Source organism: Myzus persicae, unplaced genomic scaffold, assembly GCF_001856785.1.
Source record: "Myzus persicae strain clone G006 unplaced genomic scaffold, MPER_G0061.0, whole genome shotgun sequence".
In the NCBI taxonomy this organism is placed as follows: Eukaryota; Metazoa; Arthropoda; class Insecta; order Hemiptera; family Aphididae; genus Myzus; species Myzus persicae.
In genome coordinates, this window is record NW_019100733.1 from 12578 (window position 1) to 29218 (window position 16641).

At 31.6% G+C, this 16641-nt stretch overlaps 2 protein-coding genes across 2 annotated transcripts; both read left to right on the plus strand.

Annotated features, from left to right (window-relative positions):
• The first annotated feature begins 8058 nt into the window (after nt 1–8058).
• Nucleotides 8059–9905, plus strand: LOC111042715 (general transcription factor II-I repeat domain-containing protein 2A-like). Its single transcript, XM_022327414.1, has 4 exons — nt 8059–8341; nt 8423–8624; nt 8700–9159; nt 9429–9905. The coding sequence occupies exons 1-4, from the start codon at nt 8059–8061 to the stop codon at nt 9903–9905; spliced, it is 1422 nt and encodes a 473-aa protein (XP_022183106.1).
• A 4803-nt stretch (nt 9906–14708) lies between these two features.
• On the plus strand, nt 14709–15578 carry LOC111042716. The gene has a single exon (XM_022327415.1). It carries the CDS (start codon nt 14709–14711, stop codon nt 15576–15578), a length of 870 nt encoding a protein of 289 aa, XP_022183107.1.
• Nucleotides 15579–16641: the final 1063 nt, after the last annotated feature.

Here is a 16641-nt window from a genome sequence, read left to right on the forward strand (position 1 = left end):
TAATTAACACAAAATTAAACCTATTATTTCATATACGAGTATCTATGTGTTTTTCATATTAATAATTAATACACAGCTTTTTTATACATAAAATAGCAATAAATAACTGATAGAAAATATATTGAAATTTTTAAAATAATACAAAATGTTTTTTTATTATTTGCCTGGCATGAAATAGGCATATAGTCAAATGCCTAGTCATTTAATTAAATGACTAGGCATTTAACTAAATGTCTAGGCGGATAGTGAAATTGCATAAACATTAAATTTTTTGACTATATGCCTAGGCATTTGATAAAATGCCTGATTTGACTATATGCCTACGACATATATTCACTTTCAACACTCCAGTTATTTATACTATCCTGATTAATTGTAAGGTCAAGTAATGTAATTTTATTGTGTTTTTTTTATCTCTTGTATCCTTGTAGTTGTTTTTCCCTTAGTTAATTTAATTATTCTTTCAACTTTTTTATCGTGGGTATATCTTCTTATAGTTGTTATACTTTTATCTAACCACCCAACTTTGCATCCATTTAAATAGTGATATTTTATTGTTTTGTGCATAGATTCTAGATGCATATTACAATTTACTCCTAGACCTTTCCGATGACAATACGCCCACAAACTAACTCTATTTCCATACATGCGATCAAAATATATACCAAAGTCTTTAGTGTCTGGATCATTCATTAGCTCCTGGTTAAATTATTTTAAAGCATTATTAAATTCATTTTCATCGCACATTGACTGAAGAACTTTTAGTGATTTATATGTAGTCCCTTGTTTTTCCTTGCGTGTCGGTCCAGTTATTTTGCTAATGTTTTGCCTCCAAGCTCTATCTACATGCCAAGAACATAATAAACGATGGGAAACTGAGCCCATTGTATTTTCCCAAGCCGAATAAAACGTCTCAACTATATCAGTCATAAAAGTATTTGGACTTATTATACACCTACTTCTTCTTTTATAGTTGAAAACATAACTGTGTAAATTGTTGTATCCTTTAAATTTGTGAACATAAAACAACATGGAAATCCAGAACCAAAATCATCAACCACTAATAATGTAACCAATTCAAAATCATAAGTATTAAGACCATGTGTACCATCAGTACATACTATTTTTCATGTCCAAATTGTTTTAACATATGCATTTGACTAGGGTCCATTAATATAATGCAAAAGTCTTTTAAGTCTAATATGTTGTTTCCATCTACTTCATATATTATAATAAGTTAAAAAACTACTTTAATATTGTTTTCTTAAGTAGAGTTAATATATATAATTTTTATTTAATTAAATTACCTATATATTTTATTATAATAAAAAATATATAAATACATAAATTATATGGTATGTATTAAAAATTAAAATAGTTAAATAAATTATTTTTATATTATTTACCTTGTTTTTTGTAATATATAACTGGATTATTTCCCCCTTCTTGTTTCATCTGTTCTACCCAAATATCGACACTTGTGGCATCATTTTTGTGTAATTGACCATCCTGCATGGTGATATTGTACTTTTGTTTAACATCGTGCAAATCGGCTCGTGTAATGAGATCTTCCCTTTTTAAATTACTCTCTATATTGCCTCTAAAATCATCCAATATTCTTTCCATCGTCACACCTTGTGATAATTTAGCTGCTATTTCATGCTTTTTGGTAATTGGTAAACTAATATGTTGAAGTTCATTTTCTTGATGGCCATAGTGATATTTATAAAATATTATATCACAACTACTTTTATTTAAATGTTCAAATAATATTATGTGACTTGTACAGTTAATATTAATTTTTTTACTCCCTTGTATTTATTGATCTTTTAGAACTATCGATTTCTTTATAAATTTCTTGTTCGACCACACTCATAATAACTTCTATGGCCATCTTTTGACTTTTTTTTTCCCCGTCTGAAGAACATATTCACATTTGTTGTTTAATTCATATTCTTTTAACCAGCTGTTAAATTCTAGATTTTAATGAATTGTATATTATAAAAATGATTAAAAGCATATTTTTACTAAATAAATCACTATACATAGCAGATGTTTGAAAAGTTGATAATTTCTTTTTCGATACACGTTCCATGATTATCATTTAAATGATTAATTAACAATACTTTTTTAGAAAATGTTAGATTAGGACAAGAAATACATTTAGACGATTTTTGTTTTACTTCATTTGTTATACCATGTTTATTATTCAAATGTCTTGTTAGTGTAAACTTGGTAGAAAATTAACTTTTGCAAATATCACAATTAAAATCCATTTTTTATTGTTTTTAAAATAATTAAAAGCAAATATGACACCATAAAAATGTTCAAGTACATCACACCGTATATCTGTCGTTAACAGTAATAACTATACTATATGCTGAGATGGCTTTTAATAATGTTTATTTATATCTACATTTTACCCAATTACCTATTTAAACACTTTATAAACCAGACTTTATCAAAATGTATTACCAAAAGACTATTTATTAAATGTCTTATTGAGTATTAACAATACAATTCACAGATATCTTAAACATAAAAATTAAATATTATCTATACGACTATATACCTATATAAACGACATAATCTTAATAGTAAATACTTAAAGTACATAAAGTATAGGTAACCATAATTCAAATTGTTGATCTGTTGGATTTCATATTAAGAGGATATCACACAGGAATTTGTTGATATTTATACATCCTTCGAGAAAGAAACTTGGCAGTGAGCATAACAATTAAATGACAAACTGTAAATAATAATAACACTTAAATAATTATTATATTATATTATTTATTTAACACGTAATACTTACAATTGATGCAAATTGATGTTTTTGAGAATTTTAGCAGTAAACATAACAATTAAATGACAAACTGTAAATCATTATACCATTTAATTATTATTATTGTATTATATTATTTATATAACACGTAATACTTACAATAATATTTCTACAATAAAATATGTTTGTAAGACGAAGACGACTCAACCAGTTTAGAAAATAATTAACTTTTCAAATTTACAGTAAATCATTTTTAATAATATACAATTTATGGTAGTATACAAATATCAAAAGATTATGAATGTGGTCGAAGCACAAGAAAAATGTAAAGCATGTTTAAATTTTGAATAATTTGATTCCTATAATTATATAATCGTATTATATTGATTTGATAATATATTGATAACAGTCAAACATGAATACATGATAGTGGAGAATAAATTACGCGCATGCGCAATACGCATAAGGTGCATTCCTGTGTTTAGACGCTCCTGGCGCAATAACCATATCACAGCTGTTGTCACCGCGTATCAATCATAACAACCGAAAACCACAACAACAATGTTACTATATATAGCCGCCTCATTCTTGTGAGTTATCCAATCATTCGTTTAAATCGCAACGCATAAAGCTCAAGCTGATTTACTCAGTTGTGAAATAATATAATATCAATAACAGTACGGTTTAAGGGAAGGGAAAATAAAATAAAATAAATATATTAAGGCAACTGTGAATAATTTTGTACTATTATAATTTTATATTATTTATACTATAATTTTGCAGTACGCTTTTATTTTTTTTTTATTATTTATTTGCTTTTTTTTTACTGTTGTGTGTATGGAATCGGAAAGGTAATTGTGGAGAACCATTTATTTAATTGCTTTTGGTATGGTATGATTATTTATTCGGGCTAATTATTTGTAATCAGTAGTAGTATATGTCAGATACGGACCAAAACGAAACTATAACCTAGTTCTGAAAATCTCATAGATCTTGAAAGTAGTGTTAGTGTCCCTTCTAGTGGAGAACTATACGAACCCTCTGACGAATTTGATTTGGACTATAGTAGGTACAACAATTTATCTCAGGCAGGATATATTCTAGATAGAGCAAACAATTCTATAGGTAACACTGACTCAGTTCTCGAGGACGCAAGAAATTTACTTAACTTAATTCGCAATCAAAATCAAGCAGTAGAAGAAACAATAATGTCGAAGTTTATGACCACACATCAAGCTTTAAACTTGATCCCTATGTTCAATGGAGAAAACGCTGATGATAGTTTTGCATTTCATAATGCGTGCGAATATGCTTTACAAAGCATCGACCCAGTGGAGAAAGAAAATCTAATCAGGGGCATAACAACTCGATTAATAGGCAAGGCCATACGCCCATTTAGACATAAAAAACCTACCACTTACAAAGAACTAAAGGAAATTTTAGACCTCACCGTTAATAAGAAACAAACGTTAACACATTTACATTCGAAATTATCAACGTTCAAAATAGCTGAGGGGGAGACTATTAAACAATATAGTGACAGAGCTGAGCAATTATATTACGATATTATAGAAGCATCAATGGCGACAAATAAAATTTCTAATACGGAAGACTTATCTAAGATAACAGAAAGGCAAATTTTATCAGCATATACCGAAGGATTACCACACGATACAAAGATTTTAGTAAGAGCTAGTAGACCGAATAAATTATCGGAGGCCGTCCAAATTGCTTTGGAAGAAGAAACTACACGCATAAACCAAAAAGAAATTCTTAAAAACAATAGGTCAGATTTTAAGTCAGGTAATAGATGCGCGAGTAAGACAAATTCGATACAAAAATCTAACAGTAGACCACCTGGCGCTTGTTTTCGCTATGGACGTACAAACCACCAGGCAAGACAATGCCATGCTTCAGAAGCCGATCAAGCCCGTTACAGAGAATAAACGGAAACAAAAGCTATCAGAATAGTTACGTGCAACTATTGTAAAAAGCCGAATCACACTATAAGTGAATGTCGCAAACGGAAATATGTTAATGAACGCAAGGCACAGGAGCAACATGGCACATCGTCGGGAAACGAGCAAACACCGGGCCCAAGTGGCGCCCGCCCGGTGGGAGATATCAAAACAGCCACTCTGAACTTGCAAGGGCTTTCTATTTCGAGGCAGAATTAATTAATAAACATGTTACGTTTGACATTCTACAGTGCATAGTAGAAAATGTTAAATTACTTATAGATACAGGTAGTGATTTGAATATGATAAAATTATCCACTTTAAGAAATGAAGTAATGGTTGACGAAACTCAAAGCTATCAGTTAAAAGTAATTAATGAATACTTAGTACGCACTTTGGGTTCTGTGATCCTCAATTTAAATCTAGGAACTGAAACTCTTACAACCAAATTCCAGGTAGTTCATGATAATTTTCCAATTCCTCACGAAGGAATTTTGGGAAATCCATTTCTCACCGAACAGGTAAATAGCAATAGATTACTATTCGTCAAAGATCTTTCAACTCAATACCGATCCTCTTACACTTTTGCCGCGTTCAGAAACTATCATTACAATTGCTAGCTCAAGACCGGAAGGAACAGTTTTAGTAGTTCATTCACAAAGTCTACAAAAGGAAAACGTTCGTCTTGGGAATGTGGTTAACACAGTTAAACAAGGAAAAATCTTAGCTATTGCCATCAATACTTCAGAAAAGCTCATCACAATACCACCTTTAAAAATCGAAGAAATCGAGTTTGAGGAATTCCGTGAAACCTCAATGCTGATTGCAGCAAATACAAACGAAATAACTGATGATGGGCATCGCATTGATCGCATTCGGGAGGCTATAACATATCAAGAATTAAATGCGGAAGAATCAGATAGTCTCTAGAAGGTGATTGGCGAATATCCGGATATTTTCCACCTGGAGGGAGATTCATTTCCTTCTACCGATGCAATACAGCACGAGATCCATCTAAAGGAAGGCGCGAAACCTGTTAATGTTCGACCGTATAGACTGCCTCACCGTCAAGAGATTGTAAGACAAATGGAAGAATTGGAAAGCCACAATATTATACAGCCATCCGAGTCCCCGTGGAATGCACCACTGATCGTGGTCCCGAAGAAACCAGATGCTCAGGGAAACCCAAAATATCGAGTATGTGTAGATTTCAGACGCCTTAACGAACTGACTATTGGAGACGCATACCCTATACCTAGGATAGATGAAATTTTGGACCAATTAGGCCGGTCGAGATACTACTCTACGTTGGATTTAGTCAGTGGATACCACCATGTATCAATTAGGGCAGAAGATCATCAAAAGACAGCCTTTTCTACTGACAAAGGCCAATATAAGTTCCGGAGAATGCCATTTGGGTTAAGCGGAGCTCCCAGTACATTCCAACGGTTAATGAACACAGCTCCAACGGGAATCAACGGTGTCAAGGCTTTCGTATACTTGGATGATATAATTGTTTACGCTTCGGACTTAAAGGACCATGAATCCAAACTGCGAGATGTATTTGCAAGGCTTAGAAAATTTAATCTCCGTTTGCAACCGTCAAAGTGTCAATTCCTACGAACAGAGGTCATATACTTGGGACATCTCATTACTGACGAAGGAGTCAAACCTGATCCGGGAAAAATCGAATGCGTACAAAATCACAAAGTTCCCAGAAATACAACAGAAATTAAACAATTGTTGGGTTTATCGGGCTATTAAAGAAGATTTATCGAAGGGTACAGTAGAACGGCGAAACCACTCACTGCGCTTTTAAACAAAGACGTACCATTTGAATGGTCGACGGAATGTCAAAGAGCTTCTGAGATGCTCAAGCAGAAACTCGTGGAAGCACCAGTATTACAATATCCTGATTTTGAAAGACCGTTTATCTTAACTACGGATGCTAGCCAGTTCGCAATTGGAAGCATTTTGTCACAGGGTACACCAGGATAGAATCGACCCATTGCATATGCGTCTAGAACTCTTAATAAAGCAGAGCAAGCATATAGTACGACCGAAAAGGAGTTGTTGAGCATAGTCTGGGCAGTAAAGAATTTTAGACCTTACCTACTCGGTAGACAATTCAAAATTTACACAGACCACAAGCCATTAACTTGGCTATTCAATGTAAAAGATCCTGGTTCGAGATTACTACGTTGGAGATTAAAGTTAGCCGAATACCAATATGAAGTAATTTACAAAACCAGAAAGTCCAATACCAACGTTGATGCACTAAGTCGAATAATAGAAGTAAAAGTCGACCATACTAGATCTCAACGACAATCGGCAGGATCATTTATGGATTTGAAACTCTTCCATGAGTATATCTCGGATAACGAATGACAAAATTGTCGGAACGCAAGAGGTAACTGGAGATCTCTTCATCGTTTCAGAAGAATTCCATTTACTACACTGCGTAACTGTGGATTTAAAGCTGAATCGAGGTATCGCCCTGGAATTTCGAAGAAAATTCGGACACTTACAACACTTAAAACTTCAACGACCAAAGAAAACCGAAGTAGCATATTTTCAACTGGGATCGCGATACATCATCAACCTCGTAACGAAGGAAAATTTTTGGCAGAAGCCAACTTTAGAGGACATGTACAATTCTTTACGGAACCTCCGACATTTTTGTCAAGAATTTGAAATTCGGAATTTAGCGGTAGCGGATCAGACCAATTAGATTGGCCTACGGTACTCCGTATGATCAGATACATAGACTCTGAAATTAACATACAAATATTCTCCAAACAAAGCGTTGTTGGACTAGACCGGGGGTCGGCAATAGGCGGCCGGCGGGCCATGTCCAGCCCGCGGAAGAAAAAAATATGGACCGCCTAAAATTTTCTTAATTTTCCTATATATCCTATGTAGTGCCCCCTACCCTTCATAACAAAAATTAAACTAATATTGAAATAGATTTCATGAGGCGCTGAGACAATAATAACGGTTAATCATTATCTGTGTTGTTGTTGAACGTGCCGCAGTCACGGCTGCGGGCCGAGTCGCTTGCATTCGCGTGTGTGTGTAAAATACATCTATTTTTATGGTTTATTAGGAAATTACGATAGCGTTCATCGTATAAAGCTGTTTATAATAATAGTCACGATAACAGAACACCATACATTGAACCTACTTCTTGAAACACTTAATAATATTATTTAGTTCAATTTAATCGTTGCGTTGCGTTTGTAGTTCGTAGTCCGTCGCGTCAGTAGTGTTAAAACTTATTAATTTATAAATATTATTCGTGTGCAATCGAGTATGTTTTCCAAAAAACGTAAAGTTGACAATGAAAACAGAAAGTTCCTGGCTGAGTGGACCGAACAATATTTTTTTACACTTCCAGTAAGAGCTGGAGCCGTTCCAGTATGTCTCATATGCAACAGTACAGTTGCTGTCGTTAAATGTGCTAATTTAAAGCGTCATTATGATACAATGCATAAAGATTTTGAAAAAAAATTTCCTCTTGACATTGCAGCGCGTAAAGATAAGCTCCAAGCGTATCTCTTGTCTTATAAAAATAGTACGACCATGTTAGTAAAAAGTATGAGTGGGCAAGAAAAGTCAATAGAAGCAGCATTGCGTGTTTGCTGGACGTTAAATAAGCACCAAAAGTAATTTACAGACTCAGAAATTGTAAAAGAGTGTATGTTGGAAGTAGCCACTGCACTTTTTGAAGAGAAAAAGGACATAATTAATGCTATTCAAAATGTTCCTATATCAGCAAGAAGCAATACAAGAAGAACAGAACTATTGGCCGATGACAACAAAAATAATTTACTTCACATTTTACAGATGGCTCCTTGCTACGCTATTGCAATTGATGAGTCATGTGATATTGTTGATTCTGAGCAGATGTCAATTTTCGTGCGCTTTTAAGACGTTGAAAGTAATGTGTTTAGAGACGAGTTGTTAGCATTATTGCCATTGAAATGCAAGACTCGTGGAGAAGATTTCTTTAAAACTTTTGACAACTTCATGACTAAATCAAATATTAGTTATAATAAAATTGTGTATATTTCAACCGATGGCGCCCCAGCAATGATTGGTAATGAAAAAGGATTTGTTAAGAGAATCAAGGATAAGAATGCTGAAATACTTTCATATCAATGTATAATTCATCAAACATCCCTGTGTGGCAAACTTAGAACAACGCTGAAGGAAGTAATGGACATAATGATCAAAATGATTAATTTTTTAAAGTCCCGATCTGCTCTTCAGCACAGGCAGATTAAAGATTTTTTATTTGAATGTGATTCAGTGTATTCGGATTTACTTCAACATAACAATATCCGTTGGTTAAGTAAAGGCAAAGTGATCGAACGTTTTTGGAGTATAAAAGAAGAAGTAATCACGTTCTTGGTAAACTTGGATTCACAATAATCAAAGCAGTATCATAAATTCTTAACGAACGAGAGCAATATGCTATCTGTGGCATTTTTAAAAGACATTCTTACATATTTAAATGTACATAATACTGAGTTACAAGGGCATAACAAGTTAATTTGTGATCTGATATCAAGTGTATCTGCTTTCCGACGAAAACTTGAAATCTTTGAAGATTTTATTCATTTTTCAACAATCCTTGAACATAAAAAGAATTCCGACATAGACTGCAGTATGTTTTTAAGTTTTTTTTGTCGGACCTTGGTGAAGAATTTGGTAAGAGATTCAAAGACTTTGCAGAAATTGGAAAACTGTCTCAATTTTTAAAAAATCCGTTTGAAGTTTCTCCGACTGGAGAATGGATTGACGTTGCTACAAAATTATTCAGACTTCCAAAATCTTCACTTCAAATGGAAATTATTGATTTGCAAGAAGATATCTCATTGCAAATAAATAAGAATTCGTCTACTGAAGATTTTTGGATAAAACATGTCTTGGATAAATACATGAACTGTAATACCCTTGCCATAAAATTAGCTACTATGTTTGGCTCCACTTATGTATGTGAAACTTCATTTTCAAAAATGACGTTTTTAAAAAACCGATACCGTTCAAGGTTAACAGATCACCACCTTGAAAACACTTTACGCATCAGTTGTTCTCCAAGAGTACCAGATCTTAAAAAATTAGCTCAAGAAAAGAAATGTCATTTTTCTCATTAAATTTTATTATTATTAGTATGAATGTATTATTACTTTATAAATAATTAAATATTAAATACTGTGTCTTAAAATGTGTTTATAATACAAAAATAAATACATTAATGATAAAATTATGTATAAGATTTTTTTGGCCCTTGAAATTTTTTTTTTAAATATCTGACCCTGCATATAAATTAATTGCCGACCCCTGGACTAGACAAACAACAAATAATAAGTGAGCATCATATGGCAGTACTCGGAGGACACCGCGGAGTCAATCAGACAATCAAGTGAATTCAAAAACAATTTGATTGGGAAGGATTAAGTCAAGATGTCACTGATTTCAATAACAAATGTTCGTCCTGTCAAATAAACAAGACATCATCCAGTAATATCAAGCTGCCGATGGTAATCAGTACCAATGCGTCTGAATCTTTTGAAAGGGTATTCATCGACGTAGTTGGTCCACTGACTCGAACGTATCAGGAGCGTCTAAACACAGAACTGAACCGTGGCCTATCTGCGCATGCGCGAGTACCATTACAAGATTTGAAATCTCTTATCATTTTATCAATTATTATAGAATTAATATTCATTAATAATCATTATGTATTTTTAGTTTAATCATAGTATAAGGAATATAAGGAATATTCCTTAAACTATGAGTTTAATTACATAAATAATGAATCTCTCAATACAGAATTGTTATTAACACATTAGTAAAATGTTTAAAGTAAAGCACATGATAAAATATTTCATTATTTTATGTAAGACTTACTGTGTATTTTTAACCTTTCATTTCCTTTCTAGATATCTATAAAAATAATTAGCCATCATTAATATAGAAATTGTGGAAATTGATATTGTAAAATAATATTAGCTTGTTTTTAATTCTCATAACATCCTAAACATATTATTGCATGCAATATTTTTATTGGATCTTGTATTTATCTTATATGTACAGTAATAAAATTTGCCTAATAAAAGTTGTAAAAATAGCTCTTAATAATTACATAAAAGATACAATCACAATGGTAGGCAACTTTGACAAAGTGTACAAAAAACGAGTTTCCACCTTAGAATTTCTACTAATTTTAACTTTATTTTCAAAATGTCAATTATTTCTGATATATGCAAAGTAGAATTTGCAACTAAGTCTTCATTGACAAGACATCTTTTAAATAAACACAATGTTACTAATGAAGCTAAAAAAAAAATGTTATCTAAATGTATCACTTGTAATGACAAAACTTTTTCAAAAAAAAAATTGCTTATTGAACATCTAAATACACAACATGGAATGTGTATAAAAGAAGAAATAATGCACTTTTCTAGTGTATCAGGTACTACTATGACATAATTACATTTTTATTTTATTTTTTTTTTATTAAATATACACTTCTTATAAACTAAAAAAATCATACATTAAATTATAGATTTTCAAAATTGGTTAATAAATTTTGAACTAAAAAATAATTGTCAATATTCACACCAAACCGGAAAAAGAATATGCAATGATGGTCGTTGAACTTACTATAAATGTAGTCGATCTGGCACCTATAAAGAAAAATATGATTCCAAAAGACTAATAAAATCACAAGGAACTAAAAAAATCAACTCAAATTGTACGAGTCATATTATATTATTTGAGCCCGTAAACCAAAGCAATTGTAATATAAAATTTTATAAAGAACATTATGGACATGAAAATGAACTGCAACACATTGGTTTACCAGTTACAACAAAACATGAAGTCGCTGCAAAGTTGTCACAAGGTGTGACAGTTGGTAGAATATTGGATAATTTTAGGGATAACATTGGAAACAATTTGAAAAGAGAAGATCTAATTACTCGAGCTGATCTTCATAACATCAAGCAAAAATATAATATAAATATTAAGGATGGTCAATTGCATTAAGATGACTTTACAAGTGTGGATATTTTTGTTGAACAAATGAAAGAGCATGGAGATAACAATCCAGTTCAATACTATAAAAAACAAGGTAAATTATCCAACAAAATTATTTTATTTTAAATGTAGATTGGTAGGTACACAAAATAGAATAGGTAAGTATAACATTATTTTAATATGTAATTTAATTTTTATTTAAAAATAAGTATGAAATTGAAATTCAGAACAATTCAAAGTAAGCGACATATATTTAAAATTATATAAAATCATTTAAATATAATTGTGTGAATTTCAGGAGTTATCGATATTACTGGAAAATTAGAAATAAATGATTTTTGTTTAATCATAATGGATCCAGGACAAAGACACTTGCTACAAAAATTTGGACACGGAAAAGTAGTTTGTCTTGATGGGACCCACGGACTTAATGGATATGATTTTGAGTTAGTTACCTTAATGGTAATCGATGACTTTGGTTCAGGGTTTCCGTGTTGTTTCATGTATACTAATCTGAAAGATACAAAAATATATACTATTATGTTCACAGTAATTTATAATGTCACAGGTATAATAAAACCACAAACATTCATGACTGATATAGTTGAAACTTTTTATTCAGCATGGGAAGCTGTAATGGGCCCAGTCCCACATCGCATTTTTTGTTCATGGCATGTTGATAAAGCCTAGAGGCAAAATTTAAATAAAATTATTGGACCTCAGTGTAAGGAAAAACAATCAACAGTTTACAAATCATTAAAAATGCTTCAAACAATAACCAGTGAAACTGATTTAAAAAAAATTTAAAACAAATTTGTTATTGAAACGATGAATGATCCTGAAACTAAAAACTTTGGATTATATTTTGAACGAATGTATGCAAATAGAGCAACATTATGGGCATATTGTTACAGAAAAGGACTGGGAATAAACTGCAATATGCATCTGGAATCAATGCATAAAACTATAAAGTATCATTATCTAAATGGATGTAAGATTGGAAGATTAGATAAAAGTATAATGACAATAAGACGATTCACACGTGATAAAAAAGTAGAAAGAATGATCAAATTAACAAAGAGTAAATCAACAACAAGAATACAGGAGATTAAAAAAAAGGCATTTAACTAGTATTTCGCTTAATTTAAATATTACTAAGAACGATGCAAATAGCTGGAATGTAGATGGTGAACATAAACCAAATCAATCATAGGTAGTTAAAAAAAATAATGAAGAAATATGTTGTGTAATAGTTTGTAGTACGTGTAAAATATGCATTCATACATTTGAATGCACTTGTTTAGATTACTCGATAAAATCAATTATTTGTAAACACATTCATACTATCGCACTAAGTCATGAAAATGCCACAAATAAAATGATCAGTTCAGAATTAAATAATATAAATAAACATGTAGAAGATACAAACAATACAAAAGAAATAGAAATACATATGAAGACTTTAAATAACAAAAATGAAAATGAAAATGAAAATTTGTATGAAATATTTAAAAAAAAACTATGAGCACATTAAATAAAATCCAATTAATCGAAGATTCTGATCACCTTAAAGAAGCTATTAAAAATATAGATGCTCTCATTGCATTTATAGACGCAACATCAAAACAGTCTGCACCAAATAGTGAATTCATCAAAGTAAATAACGATCCGCCTAATAAAAAAATAACCACACAAAACAACTTTTTTTCGACAAAATCGAAACGAAAAAAACCCGAAAACGATTTGTTTAAACCATCGGAACTTGAAAAAAATAAACTACGAGACACCTTTTTAAATAAAAAATTTAAAATATTGCAGGAGAAAGATGTAGAACATTCATATTTTAAAAAATAATAATTAAAATTATTTTATACTTTCCAGACATTACTTTTATACATTTTATTTGATGAAGTCTAAAGACTTTTTTAATTATTTACTATTTAACTATTTATATTAACTTTATTATATAATATTATATTATACGTACCATGAAAATGTATGATTTTCTTTTCAGTTTCTAGTTTTTTTGTAAACATATTCATATTATACATGAATGCATGATATAATAATTGATAAAATGATAAGAGATTTCAAATCTTGATATGGTACTCGCGCAAACGCAGATAGACCACGGTTCAGTTCTGTGTTTAGACGCTCCTAAAGTATCAAGGAAATGTATACATTCTTACCCTACAATGTGATCTGACCAAATTTTCAGTGGCAACACCCATGGCTAACAAAGAAGCAATTAATACTGTAGCGTTCCATTTCGTCATCTCATTTGTGTGCATTCACGGCATGCCACAGAATCTTATAAGCGATCAAGGAACAGAGTTTCTTAATAAAATCTTCTTCGAAACATGTAAGCTAATAGGAGTGCAGGGCCGTCCTTAGGGGGGGGCGAACAGGGCCCGGGCCCTGGGCCTCGCGCTTTTTGCTTAAATTTTGGGCCTCGCGTTGTTTGAAAAAAGTAGAAATTTATATAAAAATAACGAAGTTGATTCAATGTAAAAATATTGAAATATCAAAAATACAATATTGTCGTAATCGCAACACATCGCTGTGGTAATGCGGGTAGCAGGCAGCAATCACCGACCGTCTTTTTCGTCGAATTTTTATTGCTTATTACTTATTAGTAATAGATAATAATAGATTTATTCGTTCGTCGTTCGTCGACTGTCACCGTTGAAAAACATTGATAATAATTAATAATAAATAATATTTATTGAGCAAATAGTAGATAGACCGATTTTATTAGTAGTAGTTTTTACTTTTTCGTGTAATCGTGCGTGCGTTTGCTGCTGACATTGATTGCATCTAATATTCTAATACAATAATATTAAAATGAGTGGTCGATCCCAAGAGCTTTTTTTGTACCACGCACTGCGCACAGTCTTAATTTACTTCTCGGGGACATGGCATCGTCTGTACCAGCTGCTATGACATTTTTTGGCGTAATTCAAAGAATTTATACAATGTTCAGTGCTTCTACTGAAAGATGGACTATTCTTTTAAAATACGTTTCAGACTTTACTTTAAAACCAATGTCAGATACCAGGTGGGAGTCTCGGGTTGAATCGATTAAACCTATTCGTTTTCAATTAGGCCAAGTACACGATGCTTTAGTAGAAGTCAGTGAGTTAACAAAGGATCCTAAGATAAAAAGTGAGAGTTTGTCTTTGGCAAATTATGATTATTCTTATGATTTTATTTTAAGTGTTGTTATTTGGTATGAACTGCTATCTGCTATTAATAAAGTTAGTAAGAGTCTTCAGAGTGAAGCTATGGAACTGAGTAATGCTGTTCAATTATTAAGTGGTCTTAAAGATTTTTTTAATAATTTTAGAGAAAAGGGGTTTGAGTTATCAAAAAAAACTGCACAACAATTATGTGAAGATATTGGAACTCAACCAATTTTTAAACAATCTAGAGTTCTAAAAAAAAGTAAGCAGTTTGATTATGAATGTAATGATACACGAACAGTTTCTAACGAACAAAAATTTTATCAAGATTATTTTTTGGCATTGGTAGATCAAGCAATTGTATCAATTAATCAACGATTCGAGCAATTATCTGAACAATCAGAAAACTTTGGATTTTTATATAATATTGAAAATTTGAAGTTATTTGAAGATGAAACATTACGAAAGCATTGCATGGATTTAGAAATATTATTAAAGGACGGTGAAAATTGCGATATAAATGGAATTGAACTTTTTGACGAGTTAAAAATATTTTGTAGAATTTTGAACAAACAAAAAACCAGTATCGAGTGTCTTGATTAAATAGAATCAACATGTGGTTCATTTCCAAATATTTCTATCGCGTTAAGAATATTATTAACTCTTCCGATAACAACTGCAAGTGCTGAGAGAAGTTTCTCGAAGTTAAAAATCATTAAGAATTATTTGAGAACAACTATGGTGCAAGACCGACTTTCTGATTTGGCAATTATTTCAATTGAACGTGATTTGTGTGAAAATATAGACTATAACGACATTATTGAAAAGTTCGCAGAAATAAAAGCCAGAAAAATTAATTTTTGACGAATAAAATGATTTTTACTGTATTTTTTAGTATTTTAATTCGTCTGTTTATTGTTATTTTATTGAAATGAAAATCTGTATAAATATTAATATGTGACGATAAATAAATTATTTAATATCAGTAAATAAAGAAAAACATGTTATTTAAGTATAATCTAAAATTATTTTATTTTATTTACCTAGCTATATTATGTTTTATGAAAAAAAACCCTTATTTTAGATTATAATTAGGGAGGTATCTACCAAATTTGTTGTGTGATAAGAATTATTGATGTCATTATATGTTTATGGAGATAATAGATCATAGATATAAATATATACCTAAAAGGTTTTAAAAGTTATTTCGCCCTGGGCCTCGCAAATCCTAAGGACGGCCCTGTAGGAGTGAAACGGATTAATACATCGCCGTACCATCCACAAGCGATTGGTGCACTAGAGAGGAGCCATCGCATGTTAGGAGAATACTTGAGACACCATGTAGATTCAGACCAGCGAAATTGGGACACCTACATACCATACACCATGTTCACCTACAACTCATCGGAACATCAATCCACAGGCAAACACAACCTTACGCACTCCTCTATGGGAGAACCTTACAAGTACCAACATCTCTGACAAAACCTCCAGAACCGCAGTACAACTACGACGATTATCAGGAAGAACTCAAACAGAGGCTACGAGAAGCCCATCGAATTGCTCGAGAATGTCTAATGAGGAACAAAATTAAAACTAAGGTTAGTTATGACCGAACGGCAAACCCAATAACGATCCATGTCAACGATAGAGTGCTTATTCAGGA

What these genes read in the sequence shown, in the direction of transcription:
- LOC111042716 (XM_022327415.1), top strand. Translation starts at nt 14,709, where the DNA reads ATGGCATCGTCTGTACCAGCTGCTATGACATTTTTTGGCGTAATTCAA.
- LOC111042715 (XM_022327414.1), top strand. Translation starts at nt 8,059, where the DNA reads ATGTTTTCCAAAAAACGTAAAGTTGACAATGAAAACAGAAAGTTCCTG. An exon ending in TACGACCATGTTAGTAAAAA is followed by an intron (nt 8,342 to 8,422) that starts GTATGAGTGGGC and finishes AGTAATTTACAG; the next exon opens with ACTCAGAAATTGTAAAAGAG. An exon ending in TACGCTATTGCAATTGATGA is followed by an intron (nt 8,625 to 8,699) that starts GTCATGTGATAT and finishes TAATGTGTTTAG; the next exon opens with AGACGAGTTGTTAGCATTAT.